The sequence below is a fragment of the Sciurus carolinensis genome, chromosome 3 (genome assembly GCF_902686445.1).
Source record: "Sciurus carolinensis chromosome 3, mSciCar1.2, whole genome shotgun sequence".
In the NCBI taxonomy this organism is placed as follows: Eukaryota; Metazoa; Chordata; class Mammalia; order Rodentia; family Sciuridae; genus Sciurus; species Sciurus carolinensis.
In genome coordinates this window covers 118,693,912-118,717,560 of record NC_062215.1, presented here as the reverse complement: position 1 = coordinate 118,717,560, position 23,649 = coordinate 118,693,912, and the positions used below count along the sequence as shown (strand labels likewise).

Genomic DNA, 23,649 nt, shown 5'->3' with positions numbered 1-23,649 from the left:
CATTTGAATTGAATAGTTGGTGCCAAGTGTAATTTTCCCATTAATACTGAACACTATGAAATGCTGTGTTAGAGTTTATCATTTACTCTAAACTCCCTAATCAAGGCTGTGTTATGGACAGGACACAAAATCTCCAAAGAGACCATGACAGCTCCTAACAGGGCGACTGCCTCAGGAAACAGACCATTTACTTATGCTATGGTTACTAAATGCCTCCTAGGATCCACGTCACTATAGAGACAATCCCTAGATTAGTACCATTTCACAGTCTTGAGCAATATGACTCTATTCTGAAGAGGAAGGAAAAGTGAAATGAGAAACAGTTATACTCTACCCTGTAACATCCATTATGTCATGTGGAATCCTTGTACTGTGCCAAGAGGGGGAAATACCTGACATTTCAGTTTGGGGAATCTGAGAACCAATCTGATGCTCCCTGGTAACACAGCAATGGGGTCACCTGGACACTGCAAAGCCTCCTGTACACTTATGTCACCACCTTACCAAGCACATTTCTACCACTCGCTCTCAAGGTCCTCCTTCCTTCAGAAAAACTACCTCTATCAAAATAGATTAATTTTGCATGGAAAAAAGGATATTTTATCCTTTTCATTGTTTAATTCCTCAGGGAAAACTGCATTCCTGAGTACACACGTCTACGCTCTCTCTGCTTTGGAATATCATTACAAAGTGACTGGTATCATCAGGCTTTCAATTGATAAATCCTAAATGTTGACAGCATGGCCCCTGGCAGGCAAGCCAATTCTCATTTGCATTAATAATGGCAAGGGGAGGAAAATAAAGAAAAGAATAAACACTAAGCCATTAGTCTCAACTTCCAGGGGACTGCGGCAGACCCAATACCAGATGAGCCGGAACCAGCGTTTCTCTGGACGCACACATAGAGCTGTAATTAGAGCATGATCTGTTCTGGTGGGCATGTCCACTGCTCTGCACCTAGTCTTTGTCCTAAATGCCTCCACCTCCAGCACTACCCCCACCCCCAAATACACACACATATCCAGACAAGAGTAGGCCTTCACTGCAGAGAAAGAACACTGGTGTCACAAGCAGAACGGACATCTTGTCACTCTCCCCTGAGGACTGCTGTTTTTAAGCAAAAACCACTGGGCTCATTTCATTACTGTTGTTGAAGAAGATGCTTCATCATGATGATCACTGTATGTAAAAGCCATTAGCTCTCAGATTTTATTCAAACACACTTCAACAAAAATAATGTTTCCTTGTTGAATTAGTACCTGATTTTTCTTTGAGAGCTTGAGAGGTCCCCAGTGATGATTCGGCTAAAGCAGAATGGATATGAGGGTATAGATTTCGATACATGGATCAATACTTCATCTCAAATCACCTGAGCTGTCCTGTGGGTTGCTAGCTAGCTTTCTATTCCCAGTGGCAACAGGGGATGAATACTAATACAATCCAGTTCTCTGACACTGCCAGCAGCCCAGGGAGCCTGCGACGCCAGCTTTGTCATAGCATATAAATGAGCACCAACGTTTTTCATAATTGAGCTACACTTTAAACTCACAAGAAGTATGTGCCTTTAGGGGACTAATAATGAACATATTTAAATGAGTGTTATTTTGGTAACCTCTGAAATGTAAGTTCATTTTTTTTCTTTATTTCTGGAGTAGCTACAAAGATGATATTTTGTTAAGCAAGCTGAAAAGATGAGAGTCATGGTTTGAGAAAGCACCAAATCCAAAAACCCGTGTACGAATGACAGAAAAGCAAGCATTGCACAGTGAGGCAGCAGTATTTGGGGATCAAGCACCCCTCAACTCCCCCCGGCCCCAAAGATCCATTCTAGCTTCATGAAGTTCTGCAGTCTTTCTGCCTCACTGTTTGGAGAAAGTGGTCAGTGAAATGCCATTCTCTCCAGACATGGCCTGAATGCAGTGCAAAGCCACCAAGAAAAAGGATCCTTAATGCTCTTTAGAGAAAATGTCACTCAACTAAAATTAAAGTACCACATCTCATTAAACAAGAAGCTATGTGCATTCACCTCAGTGCTGATAAATGCCTCTATCACCTGAACAAGTTTTAATTTATTTGGGGCAGTGAACAATTCCATCAAAAATGTATTTTCCCAAATGTACAAAATACTAAGTAGTCACAAACAGCTTCTTACTCTGTGTATTGTGTTAATAATGATTTGCTAGTCACCTCATAGAAAGTACATATATATCATAGAAGAGGAAAATATTGTGCCTCATGATTACAACTTTATGTGTAAAAGGGAATTTCTATTCATGGTCAGAAGATTAGAGGAGGATTCTGATGTGATGCAAAAATACTAAGAATGGGGGCTGGGGATATAGCTCAGTTGGTAGCATGCTTGCCTCCTAAGCACAAGGCCCTGGGTTCAATCCCCAGCACCGCTAAAAACAAAACAAAACAAAAATACTAAGAATGGAGTGACCAGAGATTCTTAGTTTTTCCAGTATGACTTTAATTGGAAGCAGATAAAGCAAGTGTATTGCTTAATTTGGGCCTTTTGAATATAATCACTTAAGTTTAACTCTGTAGCCTTAATATAAGAAAGAGTTGTAAGAAAAAGCTTTGGTGCTGAAGGTGCAGTTCAGTGGGAGAGCACTTGCTAGCAAGAGCAAGGCTCTGGGTTTGATCCTCAGTACAGTGGTGGCAGCGGGGGTTGCGGGGAGCCTTAGCATTTTCTTATTAAAAGGTCAATCCTGATAAACCCAATGGATCTACAGAGTTGTGATGAAGACTGGTAACAACTGGGTCACACACAAAGCCAAACACACCCTGACTTATATCTCAGCCCTCTGAATAGCTATGCAAATTGCTGACCCTGTGTGAGCCTTGGTTTCTTCAATGACAAGGATGAGAACTTAAATTATACCACACATGAGAAATGAATATTAAGTAATCAACATAATGTCTGGTCCACAGTAAGTACTTAGTACTGTACAGCTGTCATTATTATGATGGGAGTAATTATTACTACCAGTGATTCAAAATTTCATCCTGCTGTGCACAAAGCCAACAATGTCTCCAAGTCATTATTCCACTCCACAAGAGTGACACAAGGTTTGGTTTTTTGTTGTTGTTTTGTTTTATTTTTGTTTTTTGCAGTACTGGAGATTGAACCTAGGGCCACAGAGCTACAGACCCAGTCTTTTTAAAAATTATTTCAAGAAAGGGTCTCATTAAATTGCTGAGGGTCCGCCGAAGTTTTCCAGGCTGTCCTGGAACTTGCTCTTGCTTCAGCCTCCAGAGTTGGGGAATTACAGGTGTATAGCACCGTGCCAGGCAAAAGTTATTTTTAAAGTGCTATACAGAATGAAGAATTCAAGTTATTTCCTAACACAAACCATGTAAAGCTTCTATGGAAACACAGTTTGAATCTTAACTAGGATCATACAGGAGACAATAAATCTCTTTAGGACTCATATATCACTGTGAGGCTTTTTCGGCAATGCAATTATGTTAAATTAAGAGAAAATTCCAACTCAGAAGTTAATTTTTTTTAACCAAACTTTTGTACTTTTTTGTTATTTAAATAGAAGTCAACTTTTAATTTTTTAATTTCTTCTCTTCAAAATTCACAACCTCATGTTCTTTTACTATCCAGGTATACCTAAATCTATGCATAGTCATTTCTAGTCAAATTCCTACATCTTCAGAGTTAATTGTTTAATTTTGAAAAGAATTAATTTAAAAATATTTTGAAAAGTATTATCCATATTTCTACCTCTCTCAAAGGAGTCTGTTAATTTTTAGCCCTTGCCTTCATTTATCTACATATGACTATCACAGAAGAATATACAAATGAATTTGTTGCTTATTTTCATGTAAAGTTCTACTCAACATTTTAATAGAACTGTAAATAGATACCAGATACATTGTAGTTATTTTTAAAGAACTGCATGCTATTTTATCACTTTGAGAACAATTTAATTAAATGATTCTACCAATATTAGACATTAAAATTGTTTTAAATTGTTTTGGCTTTGTTATTTTACGTGTGTACATAGTCATATATATTTTTAAGTTATAATCACTAACTTTAGATGCTCATATTTTGTGCTTCTGTGTAATTCTTTCTCCAGCATGGATTCACTAAATGCATTTATGGTTATTCAGCATCACCACTTTGACTTCTAAGCAGGTTGTTATCAGCTCACTATAATTATCACAGTTTCAAATTCTTTATTGAGTTATGAAATATGAACTGAGTGATGTTACATTAGTCAACATCACTGATTTTAGCAATGAAGCAATGAAATCCCAAAGAGATTAAGAGACTTGCCTAAAGTTTTAAAGCTGATTAATGACAGAATTAGATCTCAAACCCTCTTCAGCACTCTCAGTATGTCACATTATCCTTAATTTCTCACTGACCTCAGAATGCACTCCTTGGATGAAATGAAAGTCATGAGTCAAAAAAGAAGGAAAATGGAATGGGGCAAATGAAAGGCATGAAGGGAATCAGAATATTCTAGAGGTAGGTGGAGGAGTAGGGAAAAAGGAAAATGCAGTAAGAAGCAGTACTGAAGAACTTCCTAAATTAGTCCCATCACTTTTATTCCAGAAAATACGCTTACCTAGCTGTAGGCATCAAAGTCTGGTTACAACAAGGGATCTTACTAACCAGGAGGCAGCATCAATACAGTATTTAAATTTTCATGTTAAGAGATTATAGGAGACTTAGGCATTCATGATTTCCAGCAGAGCCCACCTCTCCCTCATTAATAATTAGTGTAATACCTGATATTTCCAAATACTTTACAGCTCCCAAAGCACCCCTGCACACACAAGAGCTGAGAACATCAGGGTGAGCATCATTTTCCTATATTGTGGGAAAAACAAGGCTTCAGAGAGCAAAGCATAATTGCACCTGAATGTAAATCAAATGAAGTATAACTGGCAGAGCCAAGACTGAGAATTCAATCTCCCATTCTATCTAAATGTTCTCCCATACTGATGTTGACTCTTTCAATTCTTAATGAGTAAGGTGAACTTACCAATAAGAAAGCGGTAATTGAACTGCCAGTTTTCTGCAACTAGTTTTCTAAGTTTTCTCCTATTTAAACTGATCTAGAGACTTTAAGGACGATAAGATGTTAGCCTCAGGCAAGACAGTTCTCCCTTCTGAAATTATTTTTTTCTTTTCTGAAATGAGAAAATTGGGAGATTTGATCTTTAGGGCCCCTCCTCAATGCTAGTATTCTATATCATGTGCACTACTTACAGAAATATTTGATGGGTCATTTTTGCAGGTAGAAGTAAACTTCAAGCTTCCTTAGAAAAGCAACACAGTCCAAGCAATTTCAACATTTTAAAAAATGACAGAACAAAAATTTTTAAATGGATATACATTCTAATAGAAGAACAAATTTTATTTTCATCCTGAAACAGACAAAAGAATGACAATCACGTTTCCATATCAGAAAGACTCCAAGCTAACCAAGAAGCAGAAGAGAACATCTTGAAGCAAGACACCAAGGGAACACTGCAGCTTTGGTTGCTGACCTTTGAAGAGAACACCACATGCACCATGGGGACTGTGCCTTGGTTCAGGCTGTACTCAGGAAGTTCATGGGAATGGGCAAAGGGCTAATCTGACCCAGTCTTTTCAGCTTCAGGTTTTCACCCAGTCGTGAGTCACAAAGTCAGTAACTAGCATATTTTAAAAATAAAATAAATTACAATAATTTATCAGAGCACATCACAGAATGCAGCAATATGGTGAGGTTGGACTACTTACTGAGATGCTGCTTGCAGCCTCAGAGGTGGGACTCTGCAAGTCACACTTCTGCTGGCCCTAAGGGGCAGGGGTGGTGCCAAGTCTGGCCTCTGAGAAGCACCAGGGGGAGCCTGGAAGGCTGCAAGAAGAAAATAGGACTCTATTCTTTCTGGTTTGCTTCCAGTTCTTGTCATCTGCATCTTCACCCAGCAGCAGCAGCTGGAAGCAGTAGCAGCAGCTGGTTCCAATTTACAGTTTCTTCACATTCCCAGGGACAGTTTCATTGTGCTCCTTCAGGGATACCAGGTGGGCTGCATCGTTCCTCAGAAGGCTGATGGGGCTCCATGGCCGCCCTTTGAGATTCTAAGTTCTGATAACTTCAACCTCTCCCTGTAACTCCTTGGTTTTCAGAGTGGAGCATCTCCCTGCCATTCCAATCTCTCTGCCCCTTGGTATGGCACTGATGGAAAGCAGTGGTTCTTAAAATGTTGGTGACGGATCCACAATGACAAAGAAGCTCACACCAGAGTATGAATTCACTTGTAATTAGTCATTTCATGAGGCACACTGTTCAGTTCAGCTACACTGTTCACAGGTAGACTTTCTCAAAAAGAAGTAATGGGTTGATTTATATTGGGGTGCAAGCTCCTTATCACACACTGGGATAAGAAGTTCAATTACCTTGAGTTCCCCTGGTCAAAGACTTCTTTATATTATAGTAACTCCTAAAATATCCCTTATGGTTTCTATCTCCTGATGGGCTCCCAAGATACAGAAATTAGATATAGGCATAGTTTGAGTAAGTTTTCTTTCAATTATGTGTATGCATGTGTACAGAATAGATTGTGATACAAAAATATACTTTCTGGTCAAAAAGTTGGAAATAAATTAGCCTAACACATAGATGACAAGAAAAAATATTTACCCAGTAGCACATGTATTTGTATTGTGTTTCTGTAACACTAGAATTTAAGGAATCCATTGAAAACTATGTGAATAATTTCACCCAAAAGAAACTCCTACCTACAAATCAGGAGGGGAAAAAAAAAAAAAAAAGGAATAGTAAATGTAGTGCATGAGAGAGAATTTACTCTATTTTCTAAGGTTTGATATGTAGTTTCTCTCTGGACCTAAGAAAAGGTGTTAATTTGTATAAGCACATTGTATGCTAGGACTTCTGAGCACATCAAGTAACTAAGTAACTCTGGGTCACCTTTTACAGAAATACTTATCTCTGCCAATCATATTTACGGGCAGAGTAACTTGTGCACAGCAGCAACAGGATCGGATGATATGTTCAGGCTTCAACTACTTAAGTATTTCCTAGCATGCTAACAATAACTTAATAGTTCCCTTACAGGCCTGTGAAGTAAATGACGTACACTGTTTATTCCTTATTCTTTTAGGGAGAAAGGGCAGTTACTTAATTCCTGCTAGATAAGTCCTAGCAGGTTTGTTTTACCAAAAGGCACGGGAAAACTGGACCATGCAAGGTACCAGGAATTTTTCTAAGAGCCCAGGTAATAAATGATACTTCTGATAGTGAGAATGAGTGGCAATGATAGCCATTCACCTCTTAACATTGGTTCATTACTCTGGTGTTACAAAAAAAATTTCTACTACTTTTTAGAAAAATCTAAACACATGAATTTCTGCTGTACCGGAGAAAATGTATTTTAAAGTATTTACAATATTGTACAAATCTTAATTACTTCATTTTAGTTTTGATGCTGCATCCCAAATTTTTTTTTTCCTCTGGGTGTAGATAGGTACAACCATCGTCTATTCCAAGATAGTTGATGAAATTATTTAAAAGTATGTATTAAGTACTTCAAGTTATTTAAATAGGAATGATGACTTGGTGAGGTCAACTTAACCAAAGAAGGAGGTCATTTGGAAATTATGCTGAGGTCAAGACAGGCTGGTAAAGAAGAGAAAAGCACTAGAATAAGAGACAGCAGTATGTGTTTAACTTGAGGTTCAGCCTTTAATAAGCTAGCTATGTGACCTTCAGAAAGCCACTTGCCCTCTCTGAATTCCTGCTTCCTCAGCTATGAAATGAGAGGGCTTGACAAGATGGCTTATGAAGTGCTGCACAGGTATTTTGGGCATGTGGTTTCTGTACACATTTGTATCTCACATTATGACTAAAACTAAATAATACTGAGTGCTGTTTAGATAGCATTGAAGAAAGAAACCCCCATTACCAATTAATTTAACCAGAAAAATGTCTAGTTCCTTTATCTTTTTAAGGCATTTATTGTAAGCAGAAAAGAAACTGGTATAGTTTAAGGAAAAAAACATTTCCAAGTAAACATTCTATCAGCAGGCCCTCTTAACTGCCTTCCACAACCCACTGAGGACTGGGGGAGCAGGGAGTTATTCTTGTTCCACTCATTTTGTTTAGGGTCAGTGTGAGCCAGAGCTAAATGTCAGAGTGCTTCCTGTTCCGATGACAGATAGCCACACTTGACGTATGACAGCTACAGGAAACCATATCAAGCCCACCTGGGGGAAATGGCAAAACTGCTCCTAGCTCTCCCATCTTCCCCTTCTCACCATCAAAGCCTCTCACCAACAGAACCAGGGGAGAATTCCAAACCTTGACCCTGGTTAGCAACCCCACATTCCCATGAAGCACCACTCTCCAATATCATCTGAAATTCCATCCAAAGCAATCTCTCTTCCAAGATAGTAAAACTACAAGCCTAAATGTCCCACAAGTCATTCTGGTTTTTTTCTAGATAAGTTTGAAAATGAAAATAGCAATTTCCAAAATAAGCAGTATCCACCACATTAATTTACCCCAGTTGAGAATTTCTTCATATTTATGAGTGAAGTTCATTCAATTAAATCTATCCAAAAGGCCTCTGCACCATATATTCTTATTAAGTGAAAAAAAAAAGTGCCATCAGCAAAGGAGTAAAAGTAATATTTCCTCTAGGAAACTACAGTAATGGCAAACAACCACTCTTCATAATAGGATTCGCCAGAAAGACATCTGATAACTCAGGCTTTAAAATGTAAAGACATACTTGAAATTTTCATGTCAATATTTACAAGATTTACTAGGAAGTCATGCTACTTGGCACAAGTTCTATTTTAAAAATAAAGATAACAATCATAACACTTTATAATTTTAAAAATATAGTACTTAAAAATAATTTCCCATTTTATGTCAAATCACTATTGTCATCACTATGTACTATCAGAAGGCACATCTTTACGAATCCTAAATTTCAGCAGCCTAAATTGTTAGTAGTAGCAGTATGCATGGAAATAACTAGGAAAAAGACTATGGCAGCCACAGTGAATTACTTTCGTAGATAAAGGTGCCCCTGTTCAGGCAAGATTTAGCAAAGCAGGGGCAAAGAAAACACAACTATGAAAGGAACTGAATTTTCCACCAGCAGTTAGTGCTGCCCTGTTAATTACGAAGCAAGATGCTACAAGAGCAATTTCTACTGGTGAACACTACAGTGAAAACACACGCTGCAACAGCTGGTGTCAAGTTGTATGATATGTGATATGGAAACTAACTTCTTTTTACAGCATCAGCTGGATTTTATAAAGCTCATAATGCAAAAAAGTATAGTTAGCTAGAATGGATATGGGACTAGCCACGTCTTCTGCTGGAAAAACAAATCATTTTTAAAAGAATCTTAGATATATGCTTAAAAATGGTTTACTATTAAAAAACAGCACAAAAGATTATTTGTGAGACAAAAATGAACGAATAAATCTTAGGATGAATCTTATGACAGACTAAAATGTAGTCACATATTTTTAAAAAATGGAATGTAGGTTTCCAGTTACATAAGAATTATATAAAGTAATTTGACAGATCCTACCTTTTTCAGGAACCGGACTCCGTAGGTGAATACGTAGAGGTAAAATGAAAATTTCCACCTGTAGAAGGTTAAAAAAAATTCTATGACATTTGATTTGTGAATTTAATAACATTCTGAAATACAGAAGTGAATAAAGTCCATTAAATTTGCCTCCTCCCCAAACCAGGGATTATACTTGGTGCACAATAGCAAATTGAACACTTATACTTAGGGCATGGCTTACTCAAATATTTTAAATATTAATCATTCATAACTTTTTTCATTTACTAAATTTGCCCATTTCCTCATGTTGCCTTTCCACAACATATGAATTTTCTCTTGCTAATCACTCATGAAGGGATATAGTTCAACAATATGAAGGTATTCAAATAATTTGTCTGATTCAGACACTAATGACTTAGCTAAAGTTCATACTTATTTAGGAGGGGAGGGAAAGGGGAAGTACTGGGATTGAAGTAAATTATATTCAATGCATGTATGATTATCTCAAAATGAACCCCAATATTTTATATAATTATAATGCACTAATAAAAACATAAAAAATAATTTAAAAAAAACATAAACTTCAATATTCTAAAATTGGGTAGTTTTTTTTGTCTTTGAAACAATTGTTTATCAACATCTTTATGGATGTTGCTAAAAGAATTTATATAGACCTCAATAAGAAAAATTACAACTGTTAAAAGCAATATACCATTTTAAACTGTAGATCTAGCTGGTAGACTTTGTTTTTAAATTAAAAAAAAGTTTTACATTTTCTTTCGATGTTAAATGGTTGAAATGTTTCAAGAATTTTTAAATATAACATGTGAATTTGTTTATTTATTACTAAAAAAAAATTCCCCTCTTACCCTAGTACTCAATTTCCAATTTTATTCCTATACTCTCTGTGAATAACTTTACCTTTAAAAGCTGGCTGGATTTCACTAACTAGGATTCCTGAAGTCATGTTGCTAATGGAAACGTGGGTTAGAAGTTGTAAATGAACACCAAGGAGAAAGTGACCGGTCAGCTTCAGTCCATCAGAAGGCAATCTGCTTTTTGTGCTCACAAACCATGTAAAACTTTCAAATAAGGTAACAGTGAAAGGTGATCTTAAGAGATGATTCAAACTATGTACAAGATTATTCAGAAGAAATGGCAGCTGTATTCAGATAAGAAGAAAGAATAATGATATGGGGCCTCCAACAGCTGAATAAGACCCAACAGCAGACACAGGCAGATTCATTCATGGACTGACCAACTCTGCACACATTCTGGACATGGGTCAGAACTAACTTTTGGAAAAGAGCTTTAAACTTCAGGGTTGAAAATAGTCAACAATCCATAAAGCCTGAATTCAGGAAATAACATTAGAAAGTGATGAAAGCACAAAGGATTCAACAACTTTCATAACAATAATAGAAAAGCAAGGATTCCAAAACCTCACACAAAAACCCTCTTTTAAGTAGAGATGGTTCGTTTATTTAGGATCAAAGTAAAAAACTTAATTCTAACTTCATCTTCAATTTCAGCTTCTTGGTGGTTATAGGTAAGAGTGACTGTGTGTTTCTTTTTGTTTGATGTACAGATTCTAAATCAGAGTGGGATGGCTTCACATGGGGCTCCATGCTTGATTAAATGCTCTACTGTTGCCATCTTGAAATTATTTTTTTGGTGGGGTCGGGGGATTGAACCCAGGGCCTTGTGCTTGCAAGGCAAGCACTCTACCAACTGAGCTATGTCCCCAGCTTGAAATTCTTAATTGTTGGACAAGGAACCCTACATTACATTTTGCATTAGGACCTACAAATTATATAACTGGTTTTGATTAAGACCATAGATTATCCTAACTTTGGGTGAATCTGTTAATATCCTTTGACCTCAGTCTATCTCTAAAGGCAGAGTAAGTATATATACTACTGATGACTTAAGCATTTGGTAGCACCAGTAATCTCTACATTTCTCTGGTACTTCCCTCTACTTACTGCATTGAACAAGCCTACTTGATGGATTTGCCTTATTTTTCTGGCCCCTGGAGACAAGTGAATTCGTAACTTCTTTATTAAATTATTTATAATAGCTATTTCAACTCTAAGACTATTGTTAGTGGGCAGTGATCAGGCAGCTTTTATGTACAATAAAAATTTTATAGAAGTCATTGGAATTCCTACCATTACTTAGGTGCATTTTATTTCAACACTAAAATGACCCAGTTTTCCTAAGACACAGGTTCTATTACAGGAACAGTGATATCTCCATGATTTGAATAACAACTCGTGATGAATATTTACAAGGCAGAGTTTATTTTCACAAAATATCTGTAGGAAGCAAGATTTTTCAAGTGCTGTATAACATGAAAAAGTACTTTACCTATGGAATTTCATGTAAGTTACACTTAATTTTAAATATTTGCCACCAGTCCCTGGTATAGCCTCTCCCAACTTTCCATTAAAATATCTCTAAAAAGAGAAATAAGTAAAGTGGTATGCAATCAAAGAATGAAGGAAGATATGACCATCAACATTTTGCTAAAATTGGAATAATTTTACAACAGTAAAAGAATAATAAATGTGATGAGAAATAATAAGAAATGAGCTGTAATCCTTAAAGAAACTAGGAAAATGTATCTGCATTTCCCTTTCTCTACTTTCTGCCATCTTGTACAGAAATGTAAAAATCTATATTAGTCAGAAACCTAGATAGATCTTTGTCATGCAAGATGATGCCTTTTGAGGAAGCAGGAGAATCCCCCACTCCAAGAGTTAGTGATTGCAACTTTATTTTAATAACTAGGAAGACAGAGAAGTACTTTGCACCCTGGTGGTGTCGGTGGCAGAAAAGCAGATTTAGAGAGAAGATGATCTTTGAAAGTGCTGCATTCTGAAGTTGGAGTTCTTATATAATTCATATATAAAGTGACAGAGAACACGGCATTGGAGATAGTTGCTTTATGTGAAAGTCTTCTAGTCCATCAAAAATGGGTCAGAGCCTATAAACAACCCCATGCTACAGGGTCAGAGATCTAAAAGGACTTTTACTATCAAACAGGACAGACAGTGGGGCTAAGAACAACCCATGTCTTCTCTCTTTGAGAGGGTCTAGGTGGATATTTCAAATTCAGGACTAAAAACAACAGCTAAATGTCAGCATGGGTCTACTAAGTAGTACTGAATATGGAAAGTAAAGGGCATACAAAAATTTCAAAGGAAGCACAGTTTGCTAAAGATGATTTCCTCTAGGAATCAAAAGTAATTTTTAGGGAAGTATTTGGATTGTCGATGTGATACAAGAAGCTATGACCTCTTAAAACAAAAGTAGAAAGTCATAAATCAATAAAAATCCTCTGGTAAGATAAAAGAAATTATAGATAGAAAAGAAAAGGAAAAAAAGAAGCATTACATGGATTCCAAAACTGAGACATAGCATTATCATCTACATGGGGAGGGATGAATGCAGAACACATAGTAGAAATTAAATTACTAGTGTATAGAGGGTAAACATCCCCAAGAAGCCATCTGGAAAAGATCCTAGATCTGAGGGACATGGAAAAAAATCAATTATAACTGTTTCTGAGAAAACATAAGCAAAGAACTGAAATAGAAGTAATAATCTAAGACACATTTGAAAAATAAAACCCTAAACTAAAAAAGAGGAGAACTAAAATGCACTTCAGACACTATCAATTCAAAGTCACCTTCTGACAATTTTTTTAAACTGAAGGAAAAAAATAATAAAGAAAAATTTTCAGTGTTTAGGAAGGAAAACAAATACAAGTGAAAATACAGATCAAATGAAAATGAGTCACCGTCAAAGAAACAAATGTCCAGTTGGTCTTAAATTTCTTCTCTGTATTACCAAATGCCACAATTTCTCATACTAGACAAAGGGGCCAAAAATATGCAATGGAGAAAAGATAGCCTCTTCAACAAATGGTGCTGGGAAAACTGGAAAACCGTATGCAACAGAATGAAATTAAACCCCTATCTCTCACCCTACACAAAACTCGACTCAAAATGGATCAAGGACCTCGGAATCAGACCAGAGACCCTGCATCTTATAGAAGAAAAAGTAGGTCCAAATCTTCAACTTGTTGGCTGAGGATTAGACTTCCTTAACAGGACTCCCATAGCACAAGAAATAAAAGCAAGAATCAACAACTGGGATAGATTCAAACTAAAAAGCTTTCTCTCAGCAAAGAAAACTATCAATAATGTGAAAAGAGAGCTACAGAGTGGGAGAAAATCTTTGCCACTCATACTTCAGATAGAGCGCTAATTTCCAGAATCTATAAAGAGCTCAAAAAACTCTACACCAAGAATACAAATAATCCAATCAACAAATGGGTTAAGGAAATGAACAGACACTTCACAGAAGAAGATGTACAAGCAATCAACAGATATATGAAAAAATGTTCAACATCTCTAGTAATAAGAGAAATGCAAATCAAAACTACCCTAAGATTCCATCTCACCCCAATTAGAATGGCGATTATCAAGAACACAAGCAATAATAGGTGTTGGCGAGGATGTGGGGAAAAAGGAACACTCATACATTGCTGGTGGGGTTGCAAATTAGTGCAGCCACTCTGGAAAGCAGTATGGAGATTCCTCAGAAAGCTTGGAATGGAACCACCATTTGACACTATCAATTCAAAGTCACCTTCTGACAATTTTTTTAAACTGAAGGAAAAAAATAAAAAAGAAAAATTTTCAGTGTTTAGGAAGGAAAGCCCACTCCTTGGCCTATACCCAAAGGACTTAAAATCAGCATACTACAGAGATACAGCCACATCAATGTTCATTGCTGCTCAATTCACCATAGCCAGATTGTGGAACCAACCTAGATGTCCTTCAATTGATGAATGGATAAAGAAATGGTGGCATATATATACAATGGAATATTACTGCGCCATAAAGAATGATAAAATTATGGCATTTGCAGGCAAATGGATGAAATTGGAGAATATCATGCTAAGTGAGATAAGCCAATTTCAAAAAACCAAAGGATGAATGATCTCGCTGATAAGTGGATGAGGACATAAAATGGGAGGGTGGGAGAGGTTGGCGTTAGGGTTAGGGTTAGGTTTAAGGTTAGGGTTAAGGAGGGTGGCAAGAATGGAGGAAGGAAGGACTGTATAGAGGGAAAAGAGGGGTGGGAGGGGTGGGGGGAAGGAAAAAAATAACAGAATGAATTAAACAACATTACCCTATGTAAATTTATGATTACACAAATGGTATGCCTTGACTCCATATACAAACAGAGAAACAACATGTATCCCATTTGTTTACAATAAAAAGAGAGAAAACTCGATCAAAGAAAGCTACTGCTAGCCAAACTCCCGTTCATTTGTAAAAGAATTTGAAAGATATTTTCATATTCAAAGGCTCAGAAAATACATCACTCATTAACCTTTACTAAAAAATTAGGCCGATTCCAACCCACTAAGATACAAGTAAAAATTGAGAATTTAAGTGGTATAATTTTAGAATAAAAAAACTATATTTCATTAGTAACATTAAAAAATTGCCCTAAATTTCATTGCCAAATTAAATTCTATTGTTATTGAGGAATAATATAAAACATTTAATAATAATCAAGGGATTATCCCTCGGACTATATCAATGAAAACAAGGAATAAGAAGGGAGGCATTAAATTCATTCTTGTTGGACAACTTTGAAAAACACTGTTGTTTTGATAACAAGAGAAATACAATTAGGAATGTTTTTATAGAAACTTGAAGATGACTCCTGGTTAAAAATGGTAAACTGAATACAAATTTTCTTCAGTGCCTTTATGAACGTACCACTAAACCAGCAGAAGGAGGATTCTGTTGAGCACAGCATGAACTCCAAAGGATAAGAAAGCAGGACTGAAGAGAGTCTCCCATTCTGCTGCCTGGAAAACTGAAGGGACGGGGTGACAGCTTAGTTAGCAGAACCAGGAGCTAAGTCTTAAGCTGTCCATGCAAGAAGCTCAGAAGGACAACAGAATCCCAGGAAGATTCCAGATGAGGAAACAGTTTTATTTTTTTTTTTCCTTCTTTTTTTTTTTATTGTAAACAAATGGGATACATGATGTTTCTCTGTACATGGCGTAAAGGCATACATTTGTGTAATCATAAATTTACATAGGGTAATGTTGTTTGATTCATTCTGTTATTTTTTCCCTTCCCCCCCACCCCTCCCCTCCATCTATACAGTCCTTCCTTCCTCCATTCCTGCCCCCCTCCCTAAACCCAACTCCAACCCCAACACTAACCCTTCCCACCCCCCATTATGTGTCATCATCCACTTATTAGCGATATCATTCTTCCTTTGGTTTTTTGAGATTGGCTTATCTCACTTAGCATGATATTCTCCTGTTTCATCCATTTGCCTGCAAATGCCATAATTTTATCATTCTTTATGGCTGAGTAATATTCCATTGTATATATATACCACATTTTCTTTATCCATTCATCAATTGAAGGACATCTAGGTTGGTTCCACAATCTGGCTATTGTGAACTGAGCAGCTATGAACATTGATGTGGCTGTATCTCTGTAATATGCTGATTTCAAGTCCTTTGGGTATAGGCCAAGGAGTGGGATAGCTGGGTCAAATGGTGGTTCCATTCCAAGTTTTCTAAGGAATCTCCACACTGCTTTCCAGAGTGGCTGCACTAATTTGCAGCCCCACCAGCAATGTATGAGTGTACCTTTCTCCCCACATCCTCGCCAACACCTGTTGTTGCTTGTATTCTTGATAATCGCCATTCTAATTGGGGTGAGATGGAATCTTAGGGTAGTTTTGATTTGCATTTCTCTTATTACTAGAGATGTTGAACATTTTTCCATATGTTTGTTGATTGCTTGTATATCTTCTTCTGTGAAGTGTCTATTCATTTCTTTAGCCCATTTGTCAATTGGATTATTTACATTCTTGGTGTAGAGTTTTTTGAGTTCTTTATAGATTCTGGAGATTAGCGCTCTATCTGAAGTATGATTGGCAAAGATTTTCTCCCACTCTGTAGGCTCTTTCTTCAACTCTACTACAAAGCAATAGTAACAAAAACGGCATGGTATTGGTACCAAAATAGAAAGGTGGATCAATGGTACAGAATAGAGGACACGGACACAAACCCAAATAAATACAATTTTCTCATACTAGACAAAGGGGCCAAAAATATGCAATGGAGAAAAGATAGCCTCTTCAACAAATGGTGCTGGGAGAATTGGAAATCCATATGCAACAGAATGAAACTAAACCCATATCTCTCACCATGCACGAAACTAAACTCAAAATGGATCAAGGACCTCGGAATCAGACCAGAGACCTTGCATCTTATAGAAGAAAAAGTAGGTCCAGAGCTTCAACATGTCGGCTTAGGACCAGACTTCCTCAACAGGACTCCCATAGCACAAGAAATAAAAGCAAGAATTAATAACTGGGATAGATTCAAACTAAAAAGCTTTCTCTCAGCAGAGGAAACAGTTCTATAAGGAAGGAGCCTCTGTTGGGAACAGAGGCCTAGGCACCAGCTTGTCCAAGGCCATGAAGTTGAGCACTGACTCTAAAAGCCTCTCTCAAATTCGGTAGCATGAGAGCACACTCCTTCGCCTAGAGAAGTCAGTGTGTTCCACTGCATTGACTCGAATTGGCTTTTATGTGCCATAAAAGCAGGAAATCAGAGCATTGAGCTCTTGTGTCTTGCTACCAGGTGTCACCCAAATGGCAAAGAGATCCTAAACTACAGAGGAGGCAGAAGCTGGAAAAAAACAGCCAGAGGAGACCCAGAGCTCAACTCAGCATGCCCTTCTAGAGAGGGCAGGGTAGCATGGAGGAGTCACTTCATTCACAACACTTAGGAAAGTGCTTCCCCTCTGCCACCAGCAATGCTAGGTGATTTATAAATAGGAAGTCATTTAATGGAGCTATTCCACACAAGGCAGGCACATTATCATCATCATCCCTATATTCCCTTTTCAGATGAGGAAAAAAGGCCAAAAAGGTTTAAGAACTTGCTGAAGACCACGCAGCTAATAAGGAGGAGTCAGGACTGGAAGGTAGGCAGTGTGATCCCTGTATCCACGCTCTAAACCTTTAGGCTATGCTGCTCTTCCTGATCTGATACACCTGAACTGAAGGCAATGCATTCAGCTAAAAATGGTTTTCCAATGTGCTAGACATTAGTGGACCTCGCACAATGAGAGCAGTCTACTCTGACCAGTACAAACGGACCGCTTACAAACCTGGGGACTAGGGAGGACTGCGCTGCGGCTTCTTCTCAAGACCAGGGTAGTCAAAATAATATGAGGTTTATCAACCAACATCACAGTAATTACATCCCGAGACCTTCTTCCACTATCACTCACCCCTCTACCTGTGGAAACACGACCCTCCTTCAGGATTTATGTTTCAAGCTGCTTTTTCTGGGAAGTCATTTCTCTGAGTGCTGCAACCCCAAGAGCACTGCGGTTCTCTCATAATATTTTCTTTCCTCCTTTTTGATTACAGCCACAAACCTTTGACTTGCTTGTGAGTTCTAAATGCCTAAGAATGAGTCTTATTTATTCTTGGATTTCTGATGGCAAATACTATCTTGCCAAGACTAGCTCCTAAATTGACCTCTGAGTTTTTATTAAGAGTATGTGTTCCCTTCATTTATTTAAGTTCACATTAACTAAACTAGTCCTTGATCAAATAACTTATCAACTATTTCCAGGAACTACACAAATATGAACAAGATAGGGGAGAGGTATGACAAACCTTTCCAATGCAGTTTTTTAATTTATTGACGTAATAAGAATTTGGGATCAAAGACAGTCAACTCTAGAATGGTCTAAAAAATGAAAAATATTACTTAGTTCAGAATTAGGGCATGTTGTCACGACCCCAAAATATGAGTGTATGGTTATTTTTTTCTCTAAAATGATATTTGAGAATTTTTCTCATTTCAGCTCTTCCATTACCTGAACAAAAATAAACAAAATTAGTTTATTTTGTATCAAAGACATGAGAAGTGAAGTCATGCTTATATGTGCAGCATAAATTTTTTTCACAAAATTTAATGTTTAATATAAACTTTTTTGCTGTATGTTAGAAATTGTTACAAATGAAACAAAATCATGCAGTTGGAAAATGAGCAGAATATTTTTAGAAATAAATTATTTAGGGGTTGGGGGAGGGGAATGAGAGAAGAATGGGGGAACTTCAGAATATGTAGACGGAAATGAGAGGGAGAGGGAGGGGTATGAAAAATGGTGGAATGAGACAGATCATTACCCTATGTACATGTATGATTACATGAATGGTATGAATCTACATTGTGTACAACCACAGAAACGAAATTATGTACCCCATTTGTGTACAATGAATCAAAATGCAGTCTGTAAAAAATTAAGAGCTAAATAAAAAAAACAGAAAAAAAGAAATAAATTATTATGAACCCTGTTTATTGGTACTTTGAAATATGTAATTCTATCATTTTACTTCTAAGCACAAAGTAGAATATTTTTCTATTCAAAATTCAGTGCTGATGGCTTTTATAAGATAAGAACAATGCTACGGGAAGTTCTACCAAATTATGCTATGTCCATGTACAAATCTACCACAATGAATTCTGAAAAAAATAAATGAATAAATAAATAAACAAATAAGTGTCAAGGATGTTCAAAGATCTTTTTTAATTAAAAAAAAAGACATGAACAAAGTTACATTCCAGTCATACTTTATAGTTCTCCAGTCAATTACAACTGGACTTATAAAAACTCCAAGGGGGTTTCTATATAGATACAGTTACTTCCACAAAGTTTAAACATAAAGTAACTGGGGTCTCAGTCATGATATAAACAGTGATCTTTGTGAAGTCCTTGTTACTTTTAGTAGGCTTCCTTTAGAGCTCACCTACTTTTATACGACAATAACAATATTTGCTGGTATTTCTTGAGCACTTACTTTGTGCCTGATACCATCCTTAAGAGTCTCACGTACTAAATAATTATTAAATCACTTACATCTTATGAGAACCCTATGGGATAGATACTATTGTCATTCCCATTTTATATACAAGAAGATAGAACTTAAGAAACTTGTCAAAAGACAGTTAATTAGTAGAATTTAGATTCAAATCTAGGTAATTTGATTCCAGAGACCATGTTTCTCCCTACTAAATATTAATGATTTTAACACATAAATTATTTTACTGTAAATAACATTACAGTTCTTCCTCCCACCACGATACACAAAAATCAATGGCACTACTCTGATAGTTGCCATCTCTGTTTCAGCAAGAGAAGGAGGGCAAAGGAGACTGTTGCCTTCTCTTCCTTTCTCAGCACAATGCAGTGCACACACTCAAGGTGAAATCCTTTGTGAGAATCCTACTGAGAGTTGGTGCTGTGAATGTATGCTGCTTATCCTAATAGGAAACCGCTCATGGAAGGCCCAGATATGGTCTTATGGGTACTTTATTCTAAGTTTAGTATTTCTAGAATCAGAAATATCAGAAATATCTGACCCTCCATTTTAATTTTCTCAAACCAGAGACTACTTAACAGCTAGCTAGAGACCTTGGGGGTCACCCACCCTCTCACTCTATGAGATATGGATCCAGAGAACGGTGTCATGTCCCTACATTATAGGGAACTTGGTTAAACAAAAATGTCTCCCCATGTTTCACCCTTGGTCTCCTTAATCCATATCTCTGGGCACTGTGGCCTTAAAGTCCCAAGACTAGAAATGGATAACTAACCAAAAGTATAAGAAAATAAAACAGCAGATATCTTATATAGAGCCTACTCTGAGAAGGCAATATAATATTTGTTAGTGTACAGACATCACACTTTACAAATTAAACCAACACCAAATATTTTTTAAAAGATGTTGGTTTCAACCTTTTGTTTTTGTTTGTATGGGTGGTGAGTTAGGTTTAGGATTTGTGGAACACAACAAGTTTCCTCTTTTGTTTTGCAGTGAGCAAGTTCAACAAAGTCCTCATGCCCCATTGCACTGTGTTAATGACGCAGATTCCTACTTCCTTTCCATGTCCCACAGGCCTAAGTACCTCCTTCCAAAGAGGAGTAGGGATACATATGAATAATATCACATTTTTCCAGCTTTATTGAGGTATAAATGACAAAATTATGTGATCTTAAAGTACACAACATAATTTGATATACTTTGTGAAATAATTAACAAAATCAAGTTAGCTTTAAACACATGTCACCTAACCATGCAGGCATTAGATCACTGAACTGATTTGTCTTACAATTGAAAATCTGTACACTTTGACCAAAGTCTCCTGTTTTCCCTGCCCCTGGTAACCACGATTTTACTATGTTTTCAGAGTTGAATTGACATGATATTTTTGAAGTGAGGGATAGAACTGAAGTCTTCCTTGACCAGCTGACTGGTTTCATTCATCAGAAAATATTTTTGAAAGCATGACTTTTAGGACAATAGTCTCCTTTGCAAGCTGTTTATGTTCAGGTGGATTACTCTTGACACTGATTTTACTCCTTGAATACAACAAGATATCCCTCAACTACGGAGAAAGGAAATTAACTTTAGTTTGAAAAACATGTCATCTTTCATATCTTAAAGAATGAAATAAAAGTGAGACTAAGGATTTCTTTTAGGAAACTCTGATATACAATCTAAATTCCCAGGAGAGTTTTTCAAACGTGCATTAGTTTAGGAGTCCAAAGAAATATTATAGCTAGGGGAAAAGATGTTATTCTTCCCATGGACTGATTATGCAGACCTGGTTCCAGTCTTGAGGCAAACATTTCCTGAAATCATTTCTACCTCCATCAATTATTAACTCTGTGACTCCAAAATAGTTTTCCTCCTTTGCTGAAGGCTCAGCTGTTTCTCTGTTTGAGAAGCAACAGAATTAACAATGCAGTCACGGAGGCTGGAGGGGCAAACCTATTCAGTTTGCATTCCCAGATCAAATGTGAACCTAATTTGACCACTCTTCATTAAATCACTGATTCAAAAATCATATTCAGCACTTATATAAAGTCTGATAATATGCAAAAGGATGACATAATTTTCATATGCACACATAAATACATACAGATGTAACAAAAAATTAAAAGGAAATATAAACAGTAAATTCAGGGTAGATGTTAGTTCTGAAGGGTAAAGAAGAGTGAAGGGGCACACAGGGAGCTTCGGCAGATTCTCCTTAGTCTTTAAAACAGGATTGGATAGAACTGAATGGAGTTTTGTTATCTTTGTTTCTTCTGCTTGCTAAATTATTTTCAGTGTTTTAAAATAGTTCCTTATTAACAGATAATATAAATAAGAATTACACTTACTAAAAACACATCGTCTTTTCCTTGTCACATCCCTAGAAACCATCAAGGACTTGCTCTTTATGCTGTCACTCCAAGCATCCTTTCCAAGCATCACAACTAATTTTATTGTTTTCCTGTCATTACAGTCACACTTCTAGAGATAAAACTGCCCTTTGGAAGTGTTTCAGATAGAATGCACATTTTATGAGATTGATTCCCAAGTATTTTATTTTTTTCGATGCTATTGTGAATGGGGTAGATTTCCTAACTTCTCTTTCTGAGGATTCATCACTTATGTATAAAAATGCATTGGATTTATGTGCATTGATCTTGTAACCTGCTACTTTACTGAATTCACTTATGAGTTCTAAAAGTTTTCTGGTGGAATTTCTTTTTTTTTTTTATTTTATTTATTTATTTTTTTTACGTTTACATAGGGTAATGATGTTTATTTTATTTTTCCCCTCCCCCCCACCCCTCCCACCCCTCTTTTCCCTCTACACAGTCCTTCTTTCCTTCATTCTTACCGCTCTCCTTAGCCTAACTCTAAACCTAACCCTAAACCTAATGCTACCCCTCCCACCCCCCATTATATGTCCTCATCCGCTTATCAGCGAGATCATTCGTCCTTTAGTTTTTTGAGACTGGCTTATCTCACTTAGCATGATATTCTCCAATTTCGACCATTTGCCTACAAATGCCATAATTTTATCATTCTTCATTGCGGAGTAATATTCCATTGTATAAATATGCCACAGTTTCTTTATCCATTCATCAACTGAAGGGCATCTAGGTTGGTTCCACAATCTGGCTATGGTGAATTGAGCAGCAGTGAACATTGATGTGGCTGTATCTCTGTAGTATGCTGATTTCAAGTCCTTTGGGTATAGGGCAAGGAGTGGGATAGCTGGGTCAAATGGTGTTTCCATTCCAAGCTTTCTGAGGAATCTCCACACTGCTTTCCAGAGTGGCTGCACTAATTTGCAACCCCACCAGCAATGTATGAGTGTTCCTTTTTCACCACATCCTCGCCAACACCTATTGTTGCTTGTATTCTTGATAATCGCCATTCTAATTGGGGTGAGATGAAATCTTAGGGTAGTTTTGATTTGCATTTCCCTTATTACTAGGGATGTTGAACATTTTTTCATATATCTGTTGATTACTTGTACATCTTCTTCTGTGAAGTGTCTGTTCATTTCCTTAGCCCATTTGTTGATTGGATTATTTGTATTCTTGGTGTAGAGTTTTTTGAGTTCTTTATAGATTCTGGAAATTAGCGCTCTATCTGAGGTATGGTTGGCAAAGATATTCTCCCACTCTGTAGGCTCTCTCTTCACATTTCTGATAGTTTCCTTTGCTGAGAGAAAGCTTTTAAGTTTGAATCTATCCCAGTTGTTGATTCTTGCTTTTATTTCTTGTGCTATGGGAATCCTGTTAAGGAAGTCTGATCCTAAGCCAACAAGTTGAAGATTTGGACCTACTTTTTCTTCTATAAGATGCAGGGTCTCTGGTCGGATTCCGAGGTCCTTGATCCATTTTGAGTTGAGTTTTGTGTAGGGTGAGAGATAGGGGTTTAATTTCATTCTATTGCATATGGTTTTCCAGTTTTCCCAGCACCATTTGTTGAAGAGGCTATCTTTTCTCCATTGCATATTGTTGGAACCTTTGTCTAGTATGAGAAAATTGTATTTATTTGGGTTTGTGTCCATGTCCTCTATTCTGTACCATTGATCTACCTGTCTATTTTGGTACCAATACCATGCCGTTTTTGTTACTATTGCTTTGTAGTAGAGTT

The 23,649-nt window shown here is 36.9% G+C and overlaps 1 protein-coding gene across 2 annotated transcripts in view; it reads right to left on the bottom strand.

Annotated features, from left to right (window-relative positions):
• Nucleotides 1-23,649, bottom strand: part of Cers6 (ceramide synthase 6) — a 285,000-nt gene that overhangs the window by 103,454 nt on the left and 157,897 nt on the right. For both annotated transcript variants that reach the window (XM_047545166.1, XM_047545167.1), the window contains exon 4: nt 9,586-9,643. In XM_047545166.1, coding sequence (XP_047401122.1) covers nt 9,586-9,643 — 58 coding nt within the window. The remainder of the gene's footprint in view (nt 1-9,585; nt 9,644-23,649) is intronic.